Source organism: Ascoidea rubescens (genome assembly GCF_001661345.1).
Source record: "Ascoidea rubescens DSM 1968 unplaced genomic scaffold ASCRUscaffold_21, whole genome shotgun sequence".
In the NCBI taxonomy this organism is placed as follows: Eukaryota; Fungi; Ascomycota; class Saccharomycetes; order Ascoideales; family Ascoideaceae; genus Ascoidea; species Ascoidea rubescens.
The window spans coordinates 97,467-117,436 of record NW_017962933.1 but is presented as its reverse complement, the minus strand read 5'-3'; the positions used below and the strand labels follow the sequence as shown (position 1 = coordinate 117,436).

The 19,970-nt window shown below is 31.9% G+C and overlaps 7 protein-coding genes across 7 annotated transcripts; 6 read left to right on the top strand and 1 right to left on the bottom strand.

Moving 5' to 3' along the window:
• Nucleotides 1–820: 820 nt before the first annotated feature.
• ATG26 (sterol 3-beta-glucosyltransferase) lies at nucleotides 821–5,002 on the top strand (the record flags this gene model as incomplete). Its single annotated transcript, XM_020189465.1, has 4 exons — nucleotides 821–1,260; nucleotides 1,585–1,935; nucleotides 2,485–3,413; nucleotides 3,516–5,002. Coding segments are annotated over 4 exons (3,207 nt in total), but the record flags the coding sequence as incomplete, so codon positions are not given.
• A 232-nt stretch (nucleotides 5,003–5,234) lies between these two features.
• On the bottom strand, nucleotides 5,235–5,541 carry ASCRUDRAFT_129419 (uncharacterized protein). Its single transcript, XM_020189010.1, has one exon. It carries the CDS (start codon nucleotides 5,441–5,443, stop codon nucleotides 5,288–5,290), a length of 156 nt encoding a protein of 51 aa, XP_020044370.1. The 5' UTR covers nucleotides 5,444–5,541; the 3' UTR covers nucleotides 5,235–5,287.
• Nucleotides 5,542–6,818: 1,277 nt separating this feature from the next.
• ASCRUDRAFT_83047 (uncharacterized protein) lies at nucleotides 6,819–8,150 on the top strand (the record flags this gene model as incomplete). The annotated part of the gene is made up of 1 exon (XM_020194814.1): nucleotides 6,819–8,150. The coding sequence occupies one exon, from the start codon at nucleotides 6,819–6,821 to the stop codon at nucleotides 8,148–8,150; it is 1,332 nt and encodes a 443-aa protein (XP_020044369.1).
• Nucleotides 8,151–9,687: 1,537 nt separating this feature from the next.
• ASCRUDRAFT_129376 (uncharacterized protein) lies at nucleotides 9,688–12,996 on the top strand. The gene has a single exon (XM_020189008.1). It carries the CDS (start codon nucleotides 10,018–10,020, stop codon nucleotides 12,778–12,780), a length of 2,763 nt encoding a protein of 920 aa, XP_020044368.1. The 5' UTR covers nucleotides 9,688–10,017; the 3' UTR covers nucleotides 12,781–12,996.
• Nucleotides 12,997–13,212: 216 nt separating this feature from the next.
• ASCRUDRAFT_40021 (uncharacterized protein) lies at nucleotides 13,213–13,683 on the top strand (the record flags this gene model as incomplete). Its single annotated transcript, XM_020190986.1, has 1 exon — nucleotides 13,213–13,683. A coding segment is annotated over one exon (471 nt), but the record flags the coding sequence as incomplete, so codon positions are not given.
• Nucleotides 13,684–16,450: 2,767 nt separating this feature from the next.
• Nucleotides 16,451–17,017, top strand: GTF1 (glutamyl-tRNA(Gln) amidotransferase subunit F; the record flags this gene model as incomplete). The annotated part of the gene is made up of 1 exon (XM_020192131.1): nucleotides 16,451–17,017. The coding sequence occupies one exon, from the start codon at nucleotides 16,451–16,453 to the stop codon at nucleotides 17,015–17,017; it is 567 nt and encodes a 188-aa protein (XP_020044366.1).
• A 218-nt stretch (nucleotides 17,018–17,235) lies between these two features.
• On the top strand, nucleotides 17,236–19,731 carry ASCRUDRAFT_10527 (uncharacterized protein; the record flags this gene model as incomplete). The annotated part of the gene is made up of 1 exon (XM_020188615.1): nucleotides 17,236–19,731. One exon carries the CDS (start codon nucleotides 17,236–17,238, stop codon nucleotides 19,729–19,731), a length of 2,496 nt encoding a protein of 831 aa, XP_020044365.1.
• Between the last annotated feature and the right edge of the window lie 239 nt (nucleotides 19,732–19,970).

Sequence of the window (19,970 nt, the reverse complement as noted above, 5' to 3'; positions counted from 1 at the left end):
CTCAATCATGGACTCAATAAATGCCCTAAGAAATTTCAAACCCTTTTCTTTTTCAACTGATCCTCATGATAATTCATCCTTAGTTGTTCACCAAAAAAATAACCTCAACAATCCTCACAATAAAAATACTCCAGACATTGTAAATAGTATTGCCACCACTAATAATGATAACAATACTACCACCACTACAACTAATAACAATAATGGTATCAATCCGAACTCTAATTTTATCATCAATAATGAAGATTATGGAAAGCCTTCAGCTGGAAACATGGCAAAATCAATCATCGCAATGCTAACAACTGCTAGCATGTATGCAGGTTTTGATAGTTTATCAAAGAGTTGTAATAACGATGTAAACCAAAATATTCCCGAAGAACTGGATGAAGATGAGGTTATCGATCATGAATACAATAATGATATCAATAATGATATCAATAAAAATAACCATCACGAAAATGTTGACAACAACGGCATCGATGAGAACTACAAATTTATTAAAAATAGTCAATTTTCCAATGATAATAATACAGATTATTTCAACACATCGGTTGATAGACTTAAATTTGTTAAGACGTTAAGCAATGACACTTTAAAAACAATTACTCAAACTCAATCAAACTCAACCAAAACTTCTTTAGATAATAGTGATAAATTTAACGAGCAAAATTTTGATCACATTTTCTCTATCGACAAAGATGACAATAACAATAACAATAACAATGTCAATAATAACAATAATCATAATAATTTTGATTCTTTAACTTTTTTTCAAAAATCTCTTGTATCAAAATTTCTTTCGATAAAGGATGAAAATAGCATCAAAGAAGGTTTTCAAAATGTTAATGAAAAGAAATTATCAAAGGCCTTATCTTTGTCATCCAAATTAGCATCAACCTTCAACATTGATCCAGATGATGAATTTCTTGATGATTTCTCTTGTTGGCTATTACGCGATGTGCTTTTACAAGGCCATTTATATATAACTAAATCTTTCATTTTGTTTTTTGCTTATTTACCAAAATTAACTAAAGATTCCACTATATTTGATGGTAATTTATCCACAAAGAGAAACTATAATTCAAAATTAAAATTAAAATTAATTTCTCAAAACCCAATTTCTTCAAACAATAGATATTGGTGTGTTTTAAAAAATTCAACCTTTTCAACTTTCAATAACTCTTCTGATCTATATTTCCCTCTTCTAACAATCGATCTAAGATATGCAATAAGAGTTGAAATTATTCCAAATGCACCAAAGTCGAAACTCTTGAGTTTAAATTCCCACTTACCCACTATTTCCAATTCCGGTACCACTTCCACTTCCACTTCCATTTCCATTTCCAATCTAAACTCAAAATTAACAACAACTTCTAAATTAAATAATGATATCAAATTTTTTAATACAAAACTGATCAGTAGTAGCATTCCTTCTTCTCGTGAAGATTCTAAAAAGAAAAGCTCTCTTTCTTTAATAAAGGATTCCTTTTCTTCAGCATCATCCTCATCCTCATCCTCATCACTATTATCTCCAGAAAATAAAACAAGACCCACGCCGCTGGTTTGTAAACAAAGTAATGAAAGTATCGAAGATGACCAAAAACCTTGTTGGTTTAGAATTTTTACTGAAACAAAAACTTATAAATTTAAAGCTGACAATCTGTACTCAGCAAGACAATGGGTAGCTGCTTTGAAAAAACAAATTTTCACAGCCAGAAATAAAGGAGATATTGTAACTGTTAAATTACCAATTTCTAATTTAATTGATTTAGAAGAAACTTCCATTTTTGAAGATTCAGAAACTATTAGATTGAAAGTATTAGAAAATTCAAAAACTTTTGCTGTTGATGATTACTTTTTTATGTTTTTTCATAATGGTCATAATGTAATAAATTGTATAAACCAAGCACTTTCTTTAAACAATTTACCTAATTTGTTGGGAAATTCTTCAAATTACTCAAACCCCCAGCTGCTTGATAGTTTAAAAGAATTGACGAAAAGAAAAAATAATGTTAGTAAGATTTATGATAGCACCTCATTGTATTTATCTTCAGATTCAAATCACTCAATGTCAAATTTAAATGATGTTAAATCACCAAATACTTTTCCTCAAACTAAAATTGATTTAAGAAAAGCATTCTCATTAAAAAGCGATGCTCTAACAATTGATAAAACTCCAAAGGTTTCTGAATTTTCTGATTTTGCTCAACTATCTCCCAAAAAATTCATCAATGATTCTTCATCAGCTGAATCCAGTTCTGCCCTGAATGAAAAAAGAAAATCTCTTCATAAATTTTTATCACCAGCTAAACTTCGATCGCATTCAAGATCCAAATCAAGATCTAAATCATTCAATGGATTATTAGGTCGGTCAACGAGTAAGAACGAAACGAATGCCGATAATTCAAAATTAAAATCGTTTTTAAAATCACCTAGAAAACATCATGATAATGATTCTGTTAATAATAATAATAATAATAATAGTGAATTAAGTAGTGGTTCTACAGAAAGTTCACCTGTTATTCTTTCTAATTCTACAATTGACGATTTAATCAGATCTAAAAATTTATCATCAATTTTATCATCTTCAAGGCAAATTATACCAGTTGAAGAAAAAATTCAAAGCTTAGTAAGCATAAACAGAAGGCAGAGGGCATTAGGTTTTAATATTAGTATTGATATTGATTCAGATAACGATATCTGTAATAGGGATAATAGAAATGAAATCTCTGAGATTCTTAATAGTGGATATGAAGATAGTGATGTTAATGAGGTTGAGAGTAGCAATGAGAATGATGATTTATTAACTCATAAAAATCGATTTTTAGGAAATACAGGTACAAAAGCCTTGCAGATTATTAATCCCAAGAATCTTGTTAAGAACATGTTTGTGTTGAATACTTTATCAAATGTGAGTGGAATGTGGACAGCAGAACCATCCCATTATGAAGAAAAAAATTCTCTTGAAAGAGGACTTGAAGACGAATATTTTGTTGCTTCAGAAATTGAAAGGAAAAATAGCATTAGAAGATTTCAAAGTCACTTTTCATTACCAGAAGGCGAAAAACTAATTTCTACATATTATGCACATTTTCAAAGAAATATCCCTCTTTACGGTAAGATATACTTGGGGTCAAACGAGATATGTTTTCGAAGTTTAATTCCAGGGACCAATACCAAGATGATATTACCATTCAATGACATTGAAACATGCTATAAAGAAAAGGGATTTCGATTTGGAATCGGATACAGTGGGTTAGTTATTGTTATTCATGCGCATGAGGAATTATTTTTTGAATTTAGCTCTTCAGAGAGTCGAGATGATTGCGAAACGTTGTTGTTGAAACAAATTGATTTATTGAAGAATTACAATTATCGATTCAATAATTATAGTTTTATTATTAATAATAATAGTAATAATAATAATAATAATAATAATAATAATAATAATAATAATAATAATAATAGTAATAATAATAGTAGTTATAAAGTGATTGATAATAAAATCGGAAAAGGCGGTAAAGAAGAAGAAGATATTAAATTGGCCGAATCAGTTAATAATCAAGCAGAAGCAGCCAGAATCAAATGTTTTGAGAACAAATTGAACGAGGAGACTGGGTTTGATCTACCGATAATTATCGAAGACAAGAAATTTAAAGAGAAATTGAAACCTAATAAAAATATGCATTTTACATTATTAACGATAGGGTCTAGAGGAGATGTGCAACCATATTTGGCATTAGGCAGGGGATTGCTTAAGGAGGGCCATAAGGTGCGAATTGCTACACATAAAGAATTTGAAAAGGTTGTTTTATCAAATGGGATAGAATTTCGAGAGGTTTCAGGAGATCCAACCAAATTGATGTCATTTATGGGAGACCATGGAGGAATCAGTGTTAGTTTTATTAAAGATGGAAAAGCATTGTTTAGTAATTGGATTAATGAGTTGTTAGAATCGTCATGGGAAGCGTGTCAAGGAACGGATGTTTTAATTGAGTCGCCATCAGCAATGGCAGGAATTCATATTGCAGAAGCATTATGTATACCATATTTCAGAGCGTTTACAATGCCATGGACGAGAACTCGGGCCTATCCTCATGCGTTTATTGTGCCAGAACAAAAAATGGGGGGCAGTTATAACTATTTAACACATATTATATTTGAAACAGTTTTTTGGAAGGGGATTTCAGGGCAAGTTAATAGATGGAGAAAAGAAAGATTGGGGCTTGAAAGGACAAATTTGGAGTTGATGCAGCAGAATAAAGTGCCGTTTTTGTATAACATTTCACCAACAGTTTTCCCATCACCAGTTGATTTTTCGGACTGGGTTAAAGTGACAGGATATTGGTTTTTGAATGAGGGAACGGATTATATACCAACAGAAAAGTTGAAGAAGTTCATTAATAAGGCGCGAAGAGATAAGAAAAAGCTTGTTTATATTGGATTCGGATCAATAGTTGTGAATGATCCAAGGGAGTTGACTAGGGCAATTGTTGAAGCAGTTGTCGACTCGGACGTGCGATGCATATTGAACAAAGGATGGTCAGGAAGAAACAGCGGCACGGCTGGGGATGAGCGCAAAGAGGAAGAAGACGGCGAAGGAGAGGGAGAAGAAGAGGAAGCATTGCCGGCATGCATCTACAGCTCTGGGTCTGTACCCCATGACTGGTTGTTTTTCCAGGTGGATGCAGCAGTTCATCATGGCGGTTCAGGGACCACGGGAGCCTCGTTGCGGGCGGGTTTGCCGACGGTGGTGAAGCCTTTTTTCGGAGATCAGTTCTTCTACGGCAACCGGGTGGAGGACATCGGAGTGGGAGTGAGCTTGAAGAAGTTGAATTCCAGGACGTTGGGCAGGGCCATCAGGGAAGTCACCACCAGCAAGAGAATCATCGAAAAGGCCAGAGCGATTGGGGAAAAGATACGCAAGGAAAACGGGGTGGAAACCGCCATTGGCATTATCTACGGCGAGTTGGATTACGCGAGGAACTTGATTCTCGCCAAAAATAGCAGGAGAGTCAAGTACAAGCAGCACAAGGAACACAAAGAGGCCATCCAGGAGAAGCAGCTGGAAGTGGTGGGAGTTAATAATAGCAGCGGAGCCAGTGACATCAGAGGAGCATATGAGCAGAGAAAGGATAGTTGTGCCTCAGATGCATCGGCGGGCTCGTGGTTGATGGTCTGAGAAGCAAAACTCCAGCTATACTATATACTGATCGATACTATCGACATTGTTCTATACTGTGTCGCATTGCAATGGCGCTAGAAAGAGTTCAACACAGAGGCCATATTATTGCTTGGGACTTTCTAGATATGCTCGAGAGGGTCGTGGAGAACGAGAAGCACGGCTGTTCCACTGTCGTGGTGCTTTCGATGGCGACGGTGCGGAACGCAGCGGTACAAGCGCAAAAACACAAAGGTGAATTATCTGGTAAGAAGCACGCATTCAACACGCATTGAACGCACTTTGCCAGCGCTAAACCTACAACGCGCTGAGCATACTAGCGCGTCTGCCTGCGTTTGAAGCAGCTTCTGCGGCCGTTGTCTGTGCAACTGCACCAGCTGCCTGTGCCCAGACTTGGGGTTGCCCGGAGCACGCAAAGCCAGCCAAATCCAGCGTGAGAGAACGAGCGGATAACGGGCTGTGCGTGGTGGGTGCCTATTTTTAAATTTCAGACCCAAACCGACGCTGATGTGAAGGAAAAGCAGAGCGGTTTGAATTTCAGATTCTGTTGCTCATAGAAAGTGAAGAAAGTGCTGGAGGTGTTGGTGCTGTCTCTTTGCTATTTATTGGCTCTTCTCCCTTCTTTTCTTTTGTTTTCATTTTCTTTTCTTTGTTCTTCCCAATCCAGAAACCACGATATATTAACCTCCATATATAAGAGCCTCGTTCTTTCCTTTACCTCGCCTTTCTTCATTGGCCTCGTCTATTTCTTTCTCAGTCCTCCAGAATCACTTTAAAACACATCAATTTCATCATCAGCACCACCTCAACTTAACCTGTCCAATCCTCTCTGATATTCTTACTCGATTCGACTTTACTCTACTCCTTTCGTATTTCTCACCACCCAATTGTTTTATATTCTCTTTTCTCACCTCCACTGAGCAGCACAACAACAAAATTAATCCTTCAAACTCTGTAGCGCCCTTTCATTGGTTTTAAGACTGATTTTTTGAGTTCATTTAAGGTTCTTTTTATAATTCATTATTTATTATTTATTATTCACCACTTACTATTTATATGATAATTTCTCCCAATTTACTTTTGATCGTCAGTTTTGTCTATTGGTTATAACTTATTAATACCTTCAATCTCTTTTCAAACTTATAAAACAACATTTTTTTAGCAATTAAAACAAACTTTAATTCGGAAATTTAAGCGCTGGGCAATTAAGAGATAAAACAAAAATCAAAGTAATCAAAAAATCAAAAATTAATTTAAAAAATTAGAACCAAATATTCAGAATTCAAAATCGCAAAATTGCAAAATTGCAAAATTTGCAAAATTTGCAATTAACAAAATCAATCATCATTTTTAATTCCATATTTTTATATTCAGTTTCATTCATCATTTCAATAAATTCCCATTAATTTCATTTCCATCTCTATTTTTTATATATTTTTATCTTTCTCATTTCTCACATCATAATTCATACACATACATCATACACTTTTACATTCGTGCACTCAGAAATTCAAATATTCTTAACTTCATTATAATATCCTCATCTCATATATTATCTCATCTCTTTCTTTCTTTCTTTCTTTCTTCCTTCTTTTTCTTTTTCTTCCTTTCTTTTTTTTAACTATTTAAACTCAAAATGATTCCACTTCCTTATGATCCTGCTTTGTTAAGAGAACATGCTTATTATGATACTAAAATAAAATCTCTAGTATTACCTCCACCTTTAAAAGGTATTGATGCTAAAAAATTTTATTCTGTAACTGAAAAGGGCTTGGGCTATTTTAATTATATTTTTGCTAATGACGATGATGATGATCAAAGCACCACCAACAACAACAACAATAAAAACAACATCAATATAAATACCAATACAAAAAATAAAAGAAGCAAACATTTTATCGACGATGATCAAATAATTGAAAATACTTATAACAACCCTTACTATACTAAACCAGATGATAAAAAAACTCAAAATGACCAAAACGTTCAAAACAATAATCAATTAGTCGACGATAATGGTAATAATAATACCTTTAATATTAATTTAAATCTGTTTTCAACTTTAATCCTAAACTTCATCTTATTTTCTTTATTACTATTATCAATATATTCCTTATCCAAAAATCTATATCTTCTTTTCATTAAAACCAACATTAAATCAATTAATAAAAAAAATCACATCAACAAATTAAAACTAAAGAAAAACGATGACGAGATCATTGATGTCATTGACAATACCGATAATATCGATAATATCGCCAATATTAATAACATTGAAAATGCCGAAAACAATTTAAATCAAATCTCAAAATTAACCAAAAAATTAATTCAGTCTCCCCTTATTTTATCAAATAACTCAAATAATTTAAATAATGACACGGAAACCTTCAATTTTAACAAAATTAACGATAATATTAATGATACCATCAATACTAACATTAACAAAAGATTTTTTAATTCAATTGATCTCATGGATGCAATTGAATACGGCTATAATCCAAATCTGAATAACGATATTGATAATAGTAATAATAATAACAACAACAATAACAATAACAATATAAATAACATTAACAGTTTTGAGACTCCAAGACATTCTTATAATTCATCTTTAGGTTCAACTGATATTAATAACGTTCCTCCATTAACACCGGCCTCCATTTCTAATTCTCCAATTCTCCAATCTCCATCCCAATTCTTCAATTCATCTCAAAACAATTTCCCTTTTTCAATCTCAATTCCAATGCTAAATAGCAATATTATTAATCATAATAATAACGCTTCGATGAATAAACTTAAAAAAAATATTTACAACATTAATAACAACCAAAATACTAACATTTTCCACCCAAGGCAACAATCCTCTATTGACCAATTTTATTTGCCTTTTATTCCTGAAGATTCCGTTCAAAATATTTCTAATATTTCAGGGAATCAAATTAGAAATAATCCGATTTTACCTATCTAATTTTTTTATCTAAAGCACGCAGATTCAAATCATAATTACAATAACAAAAACAAATAAATCCCTGATCTTATTCTATTTTATTTTATCTTGATTTTTTACTTCCAGCTTATCCTTAATCTAATTTAAACTTCAATTCCCTCACCACAACAATACAAATACAAGTATCGGTATAATACCATTGTGATTGCAATTATGATTATGATTGAATTTGCCAACCCAAGTCTAAATATCAAATTTTAAATTCAAAAATTTAAATTCAAATTCTAGTATTTTTTTTGTATTTTTTTTATATCACAACTTTATGATATGTTTTTTTTCATCATATGATTCTCTAATCTTTTCTCTAATTTTACTATTTGTCTCCCTTTTTTTAACTAATTTGCATAAAAATGATTAGATTCTATTTACTGATCATGATTACTTCTTAGCATCAATTAGCAGGCTCCGTTGCCCTTACGAATCTATACAATATTTTTATCTTGATATTTTTTCTTCCTCTTCTCTCTCATCGATATTTCTTTTAATACCTTTTTTGAATCCATTCACTCTTTATAGATCACATTTCATCTTAATTTTCTACCGATCTGCGACTATAAACTCACTACTCATTCGTTTGATACATCTTTCCAATACATCTTATAAATCCAATATTCACTCATCTGAAAGAAATTCCCGTCGGTCTGTAAACATTCCCAAAACCCACCGATCAGCACCATTTTCGCGGCCGTAAATCCGCTTCGATCACACACTCGCCTACTAAAACACGTCAGTCCGCAGATCCCGCAGAAACCGAGAAACCTCTCTTGTTCTCACTATTGTTCTCGTGCTTGGTATGGAAAAACCTGATCCGCAGCAGTCAGGTGACTGCTATTAGCTCAAGTCGGGTCAGCTGATATGCTTTTGTTTTTGAACCTCCTCGGCTAAATATCAACAGCCCATTACCATATACACGGTCCTAATGCAAATGTACGCACATCAACAGTGCCATGCATGCTGAACAATAGATCCGCTGCAGTGGACTTGTTTCTCCTTTTCTTCCTGTTGCAACGACCAGTTATCGTCTGTTGTTCTCTTGCTATTGGGGTCTTTGTTGCCTTTTCTTCTTCCTTTCCTTCTGTTTCTTCTTCCATTTTGACTGCTGCTGTGTCTGCTCTTTACTGTGTTTGTTCAGCAACTGCTCCACTATCTGTTGTTTTCTTTTGCTGATTGAATTGTCCTGTGTTTTTTTCTACTATCTGAAACCGAAACACGTTACTGCTATTTAGACCTGAGCCACTTCTGGCACTACGCACTCTATGACATTTTGATAATTGACCAGTTACTCGATCCTTATTAGCCATCCTTTTTTCTCTAATAAATCTCTCAGTCTGCTACTTTCGAAACAGTGTTTGGTTCCAATTATATCAAGAACAATAGATAAAGATTTCGCATTCCTATAACAGGTTAATTTGACTATTAATCGTTAAATAATAATTATTAATTGGATTTGGAATTTTCAAAATTTCTTATTAGTTTGAATCAAAAATTACAGTTTTTTTAGATTTTTTTTTTTTCACAATCAAGTCACAATTCAAAATTTATTGTTAGACGTATTATTCAACCACCTGTACAAACTCATAGTGTTTTAATACTTCAATATCCTACTCATTTCAATATCTCATTCATCTTAATTCGTTTTTTAAATTTATTTTGAGTTTGCTATAAGAATCCAGCTTAATTTCAAATTTAATTACTCATTCTTTTAATTTAGATTTGATTTAAAGATTGAATTAGTTTCCTCTAAATTTATCATATAAATACCAAATTATCCCAAATTATTCCAAATTGTACTAGATTATACCAAATTATATCATACACCAGTAATAAAATGATGAGCTTTTTTTCATCATCATCTTCTTCCTCAAAAAAAACCAAATTTAATTCTCAAAGCAATAATAATAACAATAACAATAACAATAACTATAGAACTAATGAAGAATATAATATATTAGTGGAAAAGATAAATGAGCTATCTTTAAAATTAATGACAGTTGTTGATGAACAATCTGAAATACTGGGTGCATTAATCAATGAACAAAATTTATCAAATGATTTAAATGAAAAAATTATAGATTTAGAATCAATTAATTTGAATTTGAAAAGTAAAATTTTTTCACTAAATAATGAAATTGATGAGAAGAATAAATTACTAAATATCTATAAAGAACAATTACAAGATTTGAAAAAAATCTTGCATAATCTCAAGCAACCAAATCAAGGTAATGATCCAATAAATAATAACTCTAATCTTAATTATAATCATAACCATAACCATAATTATAATTATAATCACAATCACAATCACAGCTATAAAAATAGTTATAATGATAACAAAAGTATTAAAGATTCTTATGATAACCCATTTTTGGCAAATTTATTATTTTCACCTTCGATTAATGCACTAAGATATGATTTAAAATTATTCAATTATTTTAAATTATTATTAAAAGAATTTAATGATAGCAATCAAGGAAATATTAAAAACAGTCTCGATATCAGTATAACTAATAATATAATATTATACTCAAAATTTTATAAAAGACTACTAGCTGATGACATTGATCCAACGTTAAGATTAGATATTGCACCAGGAGTATCATGGATTCAAAAGAAATCTTTATTTAATTCGATATTTCAAGGTATAATTAAATTTGAACCAATGATCTCTATAACGATTGATAACCATAATGATAACAATCTAAATAATATTCAAAAGGATTCGGATCCTCCATTAACTCCTAGAAATTTTGGTAAAGATTGTTCACTTTGTGGTGAATCAAGAAATCATAAAAACATAAATTATCAAAGAACTATTAACTTAACATATAATATATCCAATAGTGTTTATAAATATGCTATTTGTAATCTTTGTAAATATAAAGTTGAGACTATAATTGAGTTGTTTGAATTTTTAAGGTCTTTAAATCAAAATTTATCAACTAATAAATGGGGAAAGGATTTATTAAATGTTAGTATTGATAACATTAATAACAATGAGTATGATGATGATAAATTCGAATATTATAATGATAGATTTGATTGTAATGATAAATCTACTAAAATAAGTCAAAAGAAAGCATGGATTAAATGTTGTAGAATCCGATTGAAATTATTTTGGGCAAGAACTGGATTTAAATTTAATGATGAGGTTCATATAATTGATAATAAAGAGTTTTCAGATTCTCAAATTGAGGGGAAATATAATTATTCTAGACATTTTACTCAACAAAGTAATATGAGCAATAGTATTAATAGTAGCAAGTCATTAAGTTTGGTTAAGACAAGATCTAGATCGCAGTCTAATCAATATCATCATCACCATAATAATATGAATAACAATAGTCTTAATAACAATATTGGCAATATTGGCAATAAAATCAATATTAACAATAATCCTAATGGAATGCTAAAGAGTAGATTGGTTTATTTTAATAAACAATCATCATTAATAGAAAACAAAAATGAAAGCAATGAGTTTAACATTATTGGGAATAATAAGAATAGTATTATCAAGAGTAATAATATGAAGAATAATTTTAATAATGTTCGAGTGAATAGAAGTACAAGTTTAACGAGTACAAGTTATGCACCAGTTAGTGTTAGTGATACTAGAGCTGAACTTAATAAGATCAATGAGAATAATGTCATTAGTAATGACTGTAATAGTAATAGTACAAGTAAAAGCGAATCAGTGGAGAGTGATTCAAGAAGTACTACTAATAAATCATCACCTTTATCGAATGATACAACAGCCAGTAGTCTTTCAGATGGTGAGACTATTAATAACCAAACTGCTTTTAATAAAGTTAAAACTGTTGAGAATAATGATAATGATAATGATAATGATAATGATAATGATAATGATAATGATAATGATAATGATGATAATAATAATAATAATAATATTCATATTGAAAATAAAACTCAAAACCCAAATCAAAATAATGGAAATAATGATAATAAAAAAGAAATGAAAAATGAAAAATTAAACGAAAAATTAAATGAAAATCTCAATGGAATTGAGAACATTGAAAAAGAGATTAACGATTTTAGATTTGATATGGATATCAATAATACTGATAGTGATTTGGATATGTCAGATATTTATGATGATTATTCGAACTCGTCAATTAATAAAATGAACAAAGAGGGTATAAAGATGGGCAACGAAGATGAAAGTGAAAGTGAAAGTGAGACATACAACAGGCAAGCAACTGCTTCAACTTCAGCAACATTAACACCTTTGATGGTTTCAGGGCAGTCGTTGAACAAAAACAAAAGCTTTGGGCTCAGAATCGAAACGTCAAACTTGAACAACAACTTGAACAGGAACGTGGTGATCACCAACAACTTGCGGGAAACATCAGGCAGTGGCCCAGAGGACACATCTGGCTCTGTCCACTCTGCGAACTCCACCATCACGAAAGTGTCGCCCATTGTGTTGAAGAAAAGCAGCTTATCCAGCAGATTCGCCATGTTTGAGAAGGGTTCAGATACCACGCTGCTGGGTGCTGCAAATATCCGCGTGGCATCTGCATCTTCCGGCAAAAACTTGCAGAGCCGGATCCAAATGTTCGAGAACACGCTCTGAGCGCGGTGGCTGTAGCAATTAAGGGGTCCGAGTCCCGCGTGCGCCGAGCCCCTGCGCTCTCTGCTGAAACGACCCAGTGCTGCGGAACAGCGCTGCGGACAAAAAGCGGTTTTGACGGCGCGCCGAAACGGGCGCACCGAAGCGCGCTTCGTCTGGATGCCTGTGCGGTTTCAACTCTGTTTGGCTTTGACTTGATCTTGATCTTGATCTGTGATCTGATCTTTGCTTCTTCTGCTTCCTCGTCTTGATCTTCTTCTGGGTCTCTCTTTCTCGCACAAGAAACTGCTTTCAGACTGCTACAGAACTTCTCGTGCTGCTATTTAATCCTTCCTTTTTTTTGCTTCTGCTGCTTCTTCTGCCGCTGTTCTCGTTGCATGCTTCCCACTGTCCTTTGTCTGCACCACCAATTTCGCTTATCTGCTGCATTTCAACATGGACAATGAAGAAGAGAAACGAATCTCTGCTAAAGTAGGCGATTTATCTGCTCAGTTGATCACTGCTATTGGTAAACAGTCTGAATTGGAAGAACAGCTTTTTTTGGTCACTAAAAAATTCGAAAACGAAAGAAAAAAAAACTTATCCTTATCTAATTTACAGAACGATTACCAATTCCTCTTGAAGCAACATCAATTAATATCAAAAGAAAATACTGAATTAAAATCTGAAAACGTTAAATTATCAAATTTGAAAAATGCTTCGGATTTGGAAGTTAAAAACTTGAGTAAAGAAGTTGATGAATTATCCACTCAATTATTCTCTGAAGCAAACAAAATGGTGTCGGATGCTAAAAGTGAAACTGAATCTTACAAAAGGAAAAACATCAATTTAATCAATGAAATTAATGAAAAGGATTCGTTGTTATCAAACTATTCTGATCAATTGAAAAATTTAAAATTAGTGCTACAAAAACTAGAAGATAATAATAACAATAACAATAATAACAGTCAGTATCAATACCAATACCAGCTACAATCCCCAATTAGATATTCTCCTACTTTAACCAATTTCACAAACAATACAAATTCTCCTGATACCTTTTCAACCTCAATCCCAATACAATCTCAATCTTCTTTACAATCTTCAGTTTCAACCCCCAAGACAAATTCTCATATCATTAGTAATATCTCAATATCAAATTCTTTATCTCAATCAAAATCTCATTCTTCAATGAATTCAAATGAGTACTTTAATACAAATTTATCAAACTTATTATATTCCCCAACTGTACAATCAATTCGTTATGATTTATCTTTATTTAATCTTTTCGTAACTTTTATTCAATCAATAGACGATTTGAATAATCAAAATGATATTAATAATGTTAATAATAATATCAATAATGTATTTATATCGTCTCCTCCCCCTTCAAATTCTCATTCTCATTCTCATTCTCACTCATCTTCACATTCACCTTCAAACTCATTTAGTAATAAAAAATCTTTAAGTTATACTGCAATCTTAGCAAATAAATACAATAGTTTGACCAGCAACAACAGCAACAACAACAATAATAATAATAATAATAATAATAATAAGAAAAATTCTCCAACATCTTATTCAAATTCCCCATCACAATCTTTACCACTCTCATCTTCAAATTCTTCCTCTTTTTCTTCTCATTTAAAAGACTCAAAATTTTATAAAAAAATTTACAATGATGATATTGACCCAACCTTAAAATTAGACTCAGCCCCAGGTGTATCTTGGTTACAAAAAAAACCTTTATTAAATTCTTTAATAAATGGAAAAGTGATTATTGAGCCAATCTCCGCTATTAATGAAACCTGGAAACTATCAAATGCTAATAATACTAATACTAATACTAATACTACTACCACCACCACTACTACTTCTACTACTACTACTACTACTACTACCAATAATAATAATAATAACAATAATAACAAAATTAATAATGATAAACTTCAAAAATTGTACCATTTTCCTTCGAATTCTCCTCCAGTAGCTCTCTTTAATCCTTGTGCATTATGTGGTGAATTGAGGTCTGATATCCTAGAACATTCAAGACTTCATATGCTAAGAATTCAAAATAAATCAAGGAAAAAATCTTTATCAAAACAAGAGTTTAATAACAATAATAATAATAACAATAGTTCTATTAATCCCAACTTGGAATCCTCAACAAATAAATTTCCTCTTTGTCATTATTGTCTTTTTAGAGTTAGAGCAGTGTGCGAGCTATTTGCCTTTTTCAGATCAATTAAAAATGGTGTATATGGAAAAAATTTATCTAAAAATGATTTATTCATAAAAAAAGCCTGGGTTGAATGTTGTAGAATCCGTTCTAAAATGTTTTGGAGCAGAATAGGTATTTGGGAAATAGATGGGAATTATATTGATAATAAAATTTTCAATAAAGATCAATTGGAATCAAATCATAATCTTAATAACCTTAATAATCCTAATAATTTTAATTTTAATACAAATAACAACACAAATAGCAACACGAATAACAACACGAATAATAACACGAATAATATTAATCACGACTCTTCTACTTTTATTGATTATTCTCCACCAATAAACTATAATAGAGAAAGTGTTTTAACCTCTCCTTCAATAGATCCTTCTTTAACAAATATCATATCCAATAACACAATTAATAATAGCTTAAGCATCAATGATAGTGACGAATTTATTACACCAAAATCAACAAATGATTATGATCATGATCATAACAATGAAATAAAAGATCCTAATATCCAATATAAATTAGGGAAATTAGATGGAAGTAAAAGTAAAATTGATTTAAAATTAAATTTAAATGGTACTCAATCAAATGAAAAGCTGCTTTCAATTAATAAAAGTTCCAATTCTCAAGCCTCGATCGACAAATCGACCTCAAGTTTAAATCCAAACAATTCTAATACGCATCTTCATTTGAAAAGGAAGATTCCAACTTTAGATCCCGGAAGATCAACTACAACTTTAGTAAGTACTGATTCTAAAGTTGATATTTTCGAAACCGATTTACAGGCAACCATATCAAAGATTTATCAGTTTGAAAATGGCGTGAGCAAAAATTACAATGAAGATAGTGATAGACCAAAGGTTAAACTTGTTCCAGCTTCTCCAAATGTTCAGAAATTTGAAGAAAGCTTGAAATAGTTTTTAAGGCCTCAAGAGAAATTAATTTTCAATACTTATACCATCATTCATTTTCAACTTTTTATTTTTCTATTTTTTTTTCTTTGGCTAAATTATTCTATGCTAGTTGTTTTACTTGTGTCTTTTCTTTGTTTTAGTACTTTTTATCTTCATCTTTATTGGTTGAATTCTGAAATTCATCCATTCTGTTTTTTTTCTTTACACCATAAAAATTCTATGATTGAATCAAGTGTTTTGATACTTCATTGAACTTTATTGATTTCCATTATATGTTTTTTTTGTTTTTTTTATTCAGTGTAATTTTAGTGTAACTTTTCTTTTCTTGTCGACTGTTTTACTTTAATTAGTTATCCATAGTTGAGTTTATGGGTTTTTTCAATAAAAGTTATATTGTAGAACTTTAACTTCTGGCTGTAGATTTCAGTTTTCTCCGAAACTTGAGAAAGAAACTAAACCAATCACAACCCACTCTGATAGAGATTTAATAAAGAGCAAAAACTCAATCACAAACAATCCAGCTGAGTAAATAAGAATAAATAGAATGTTGCTTAGACCTATTTCGCGCTGTTTTATTCGATACAACTCCACCAACGTCGCTTCTGTTGGCAAACCCTTCAAGTCGTTGGAAGAGATTAAAAAATTTTTAGCAGCACCAAGTTGGAACCCAAAGGATTTTGTGCTGAGTGACAAAACAGTTGGAGATGCTTCCAGCGAGGAAAAGTTGGTCACCACTGATGAATTGAAGTATCTCTTGAGGCTATCGAACTTGAAGCTTCCTCAGGACGAGCAAGACCAACAGTCACTACTAAACGAGTTGAACAACCAGATCAAGTTTGTTAACAGTCTCCATTCTTTGCCTACGAGCTCTTTGGTTGGATGTGGAGGAGACCTGAGCTCGATCAGCGAGCAAATCAGACTTTCCAGCAGCTCGAGGATACTCGACAACAACCCAGTGCCATTGAACTTCGACGAGTTGATGAGCAGCATTTCCTCCATCAGCAACAGCGTCGATGCTGAGAAGGGCGAGGTGTCGAGCTCCTGGGGGCCCATGGAGTTGACTTCCAATCCACTGAACGACCACCAGTATGTAGTTGTCGAAAAGCCTTAGATAGTCTTGTGTTGTGGGCCTCTGAGCTGCTTCTGCTGCTTCTGCTTCTTTTCCTGACCGAGCAGCGGTTTCGCAGAGGTTCAGCTCATTTGCTGACAAATCTGCTCAACAAAACCAGTAATATTGCCACCTTTTGGCCAGCTCTTGCAATCTTAGTATTTATTTCTCAAAGTGTAGTAGAAGACACTGCTTCTCTCCCAGGTTTTGCTTCTTCAACGATGGCTGATTTCCAGTTACTTTGTGAGCCAAACGAGTCTTTGCCTTACTACTCTGATAAAGTGATATTGAGCGATTCAGTGTTGAACTCTTTGCTCACCAAAAATCTTTATGGCAGCCATCTTCACAGCAACAACAGCACTGCTGCTTCCTCGCCTCTCATCTTCAAAATCACTGTCTCTGTTGCTCAATCACAGTACTCGACATTTGTTGGTGTTCGAGAGTTTTCTGCTCCAGATGACGTTGTTTATTTGCCTGGCATCATTCAAGAAAGACTACATATAAATGGGTCTCAGAGAGTATCTGTTTCTCCTGTTACTGATGTGCCCAAGGGCTCCTCTCTAGCGGTTTCCTATCAAGATGATGATGCTGAAGAGAACGATAATGACCAGGCTAATCCAATTAACATCAGCTCCATCAAGTATTTTCTTGAGGCAAATTTAATGAAGTACTATACAACATTGACCAAAAATGAGAGTTTGAAAATTTACGATAATAATCTCAACAGGTTACTAGTTTTTAAAATAACTGACACTTCACCAAGTGATACAATTTGTATAATCGATACAAATTTGATATTTGATCTTCAATTCAAGAATACTATTGCTACTGATAATAATAATAATAATAATAATAATGACAATACTTCTAATCAAAAGATTGATAAAATTATTCCTACTAATGAACTTCCTATTAAGAAAATTGATGATTTCAATTCACCAATAAATTTGCCTTTAAATTCTTTATCAATTCAAAGTATCTCTTTGCAAAGATTATACCAGTTTGACATAACATCAATGAAAAAAAATTTTAAAAACCTAAAATCGTTCTATCTATTATATTCAATTAAAAATGACTTGAATCTAAATTACGATAAATCTCAAATCGATCAATTATTAAATAATCTAGATTTCTTTATTTCAAATGACAAATTCGTCTCAAAAAATCGTTTTATTTGGTCATCACTTTTGTCCTCTATAATCTTCAACCAATCAACTAATTTATATTACAAATTTATTAAAATTGACTTGAATGATACTTTGCTTGTAGGCAAAGACTCTCTCTATATTTTTCCTTCAATTTGGGATCAATCACTAATAATAAATCATTCTAACATAAATATCTCATTTAGATTCCTAGAAAATACCTCTGATTATTCAGAGACTATCCAGAATAATATAAATATAGACACTGATGATGCAATTTGCTCCAATTGTGGAAAGCAAATTCCCAAGAGAAACATAGCTATCCATGAAACCTTTTGTTTTAGAAATAATATCAAGTGTCCTAATCCAAACTGTCCCGAAATAATAAGTAAAAAACAAAAAAAACCTAATCATTGGCATTGTGATAAATGTACTAATTTCTTAAATGAGTTCAAAATTTTAGGAAACACTTTTTTTCAAAATTCAAATTTGGAATTTTTTAAAGCTGAAATTCCCTCCAATTTTTTTTCTCCATTATCTCCCTTTTTGTTTGATTCAATACAATTTTTATCAAATTACTTATTTGATATTAAAAATTTTAAATTGTCTAATCTACCATTAACCTACTCGGAATTCTCTTTACAAAAACATGACCACATTTTTCATCAAAATCATAAATGCCTGGGTTGTTCAAAGGATTTTGACAATCTTTTGTTTTTATCATATCATAAAGCTATTGCATGTCCCTCAGCATTACATGAATGCAAGTTTTGCCATTTAATTTTACCAAGAGATAAATCCACTTATGAAGACATTGCTTTCAATCTTTCTCATCATGAATTATCAGTCTGTGGCTCTAAGACAATTCAATGTTTTACTTGTTTTAAATACATAAAACAACTAAATTATCTTTCTCATATGAAGTTACATGATATTAAAACAATAGAAAAAATTAAATCAAATGTCATTAAAAAATGTCTTAATAAAAACTGCATTAATCTTATTCTGATCAATGAAAAAAGACTAAATAATAATGATCTCCAATTATGCGATGTCTGTTTTGGCCCTTCATACTCAACGCTAGATGACCCACACTTGAGAAAAATCAAGAATAGTTTTGAAAGAAGGTATGTTCTTCAGTTGACAAAAGGATGTGGAAACTCGTTTTGCAAAAATCCTGAATGTATCTCAAGTGGTTCTTCTTCCTCACTGAAATATAAAACTTTCAAAGACAAGTTTCAACACATTTTAAATGACTTAATGGTTTCCATTCCAAAAATTGGAAATGGTAAAGAAATGTTTTATTATTTTTGTGTTAGAGAAGATATGACAAAGAAAAAGATGCTTGCTGACATTGCTTACGAAGACCTCAAAAAGACATATCATTACATTGCAGTCTGTGAAGCTGTTCATGAGCTTTCGCGGGCCAAAACAAAAAGCAAATTCGGTGGTTTCAGTGATGGAGATGCAATCGACCTCAGCTTTGACAATAGCCACAAAAAACAGCAGCTTAGCGTCAACAACATCAAAAAATGGTTAGCCCGAAATGGGCTCTCGAAGGGTGAAACCTGATAGAATTATGTAGTTTCCAATTTGAGCTTTGTCTCTGTTTTGTGACTTATAATATTCCTTTTTGGAAGGGGATTTATACGTCTTATATGTAAATTTGCGCGTTTTCTCCCATTAGGTTGATAGCTTTTTTCTGTGTGCGTTTTTATGCGTTTTTGTCTTGAAATTAAAGTTCTAATCAAAAGTTACTTTTTGTTGCTTTCATTCTTTTTGCTTTCTTTTATCGTCCTCTTTCTCTTATA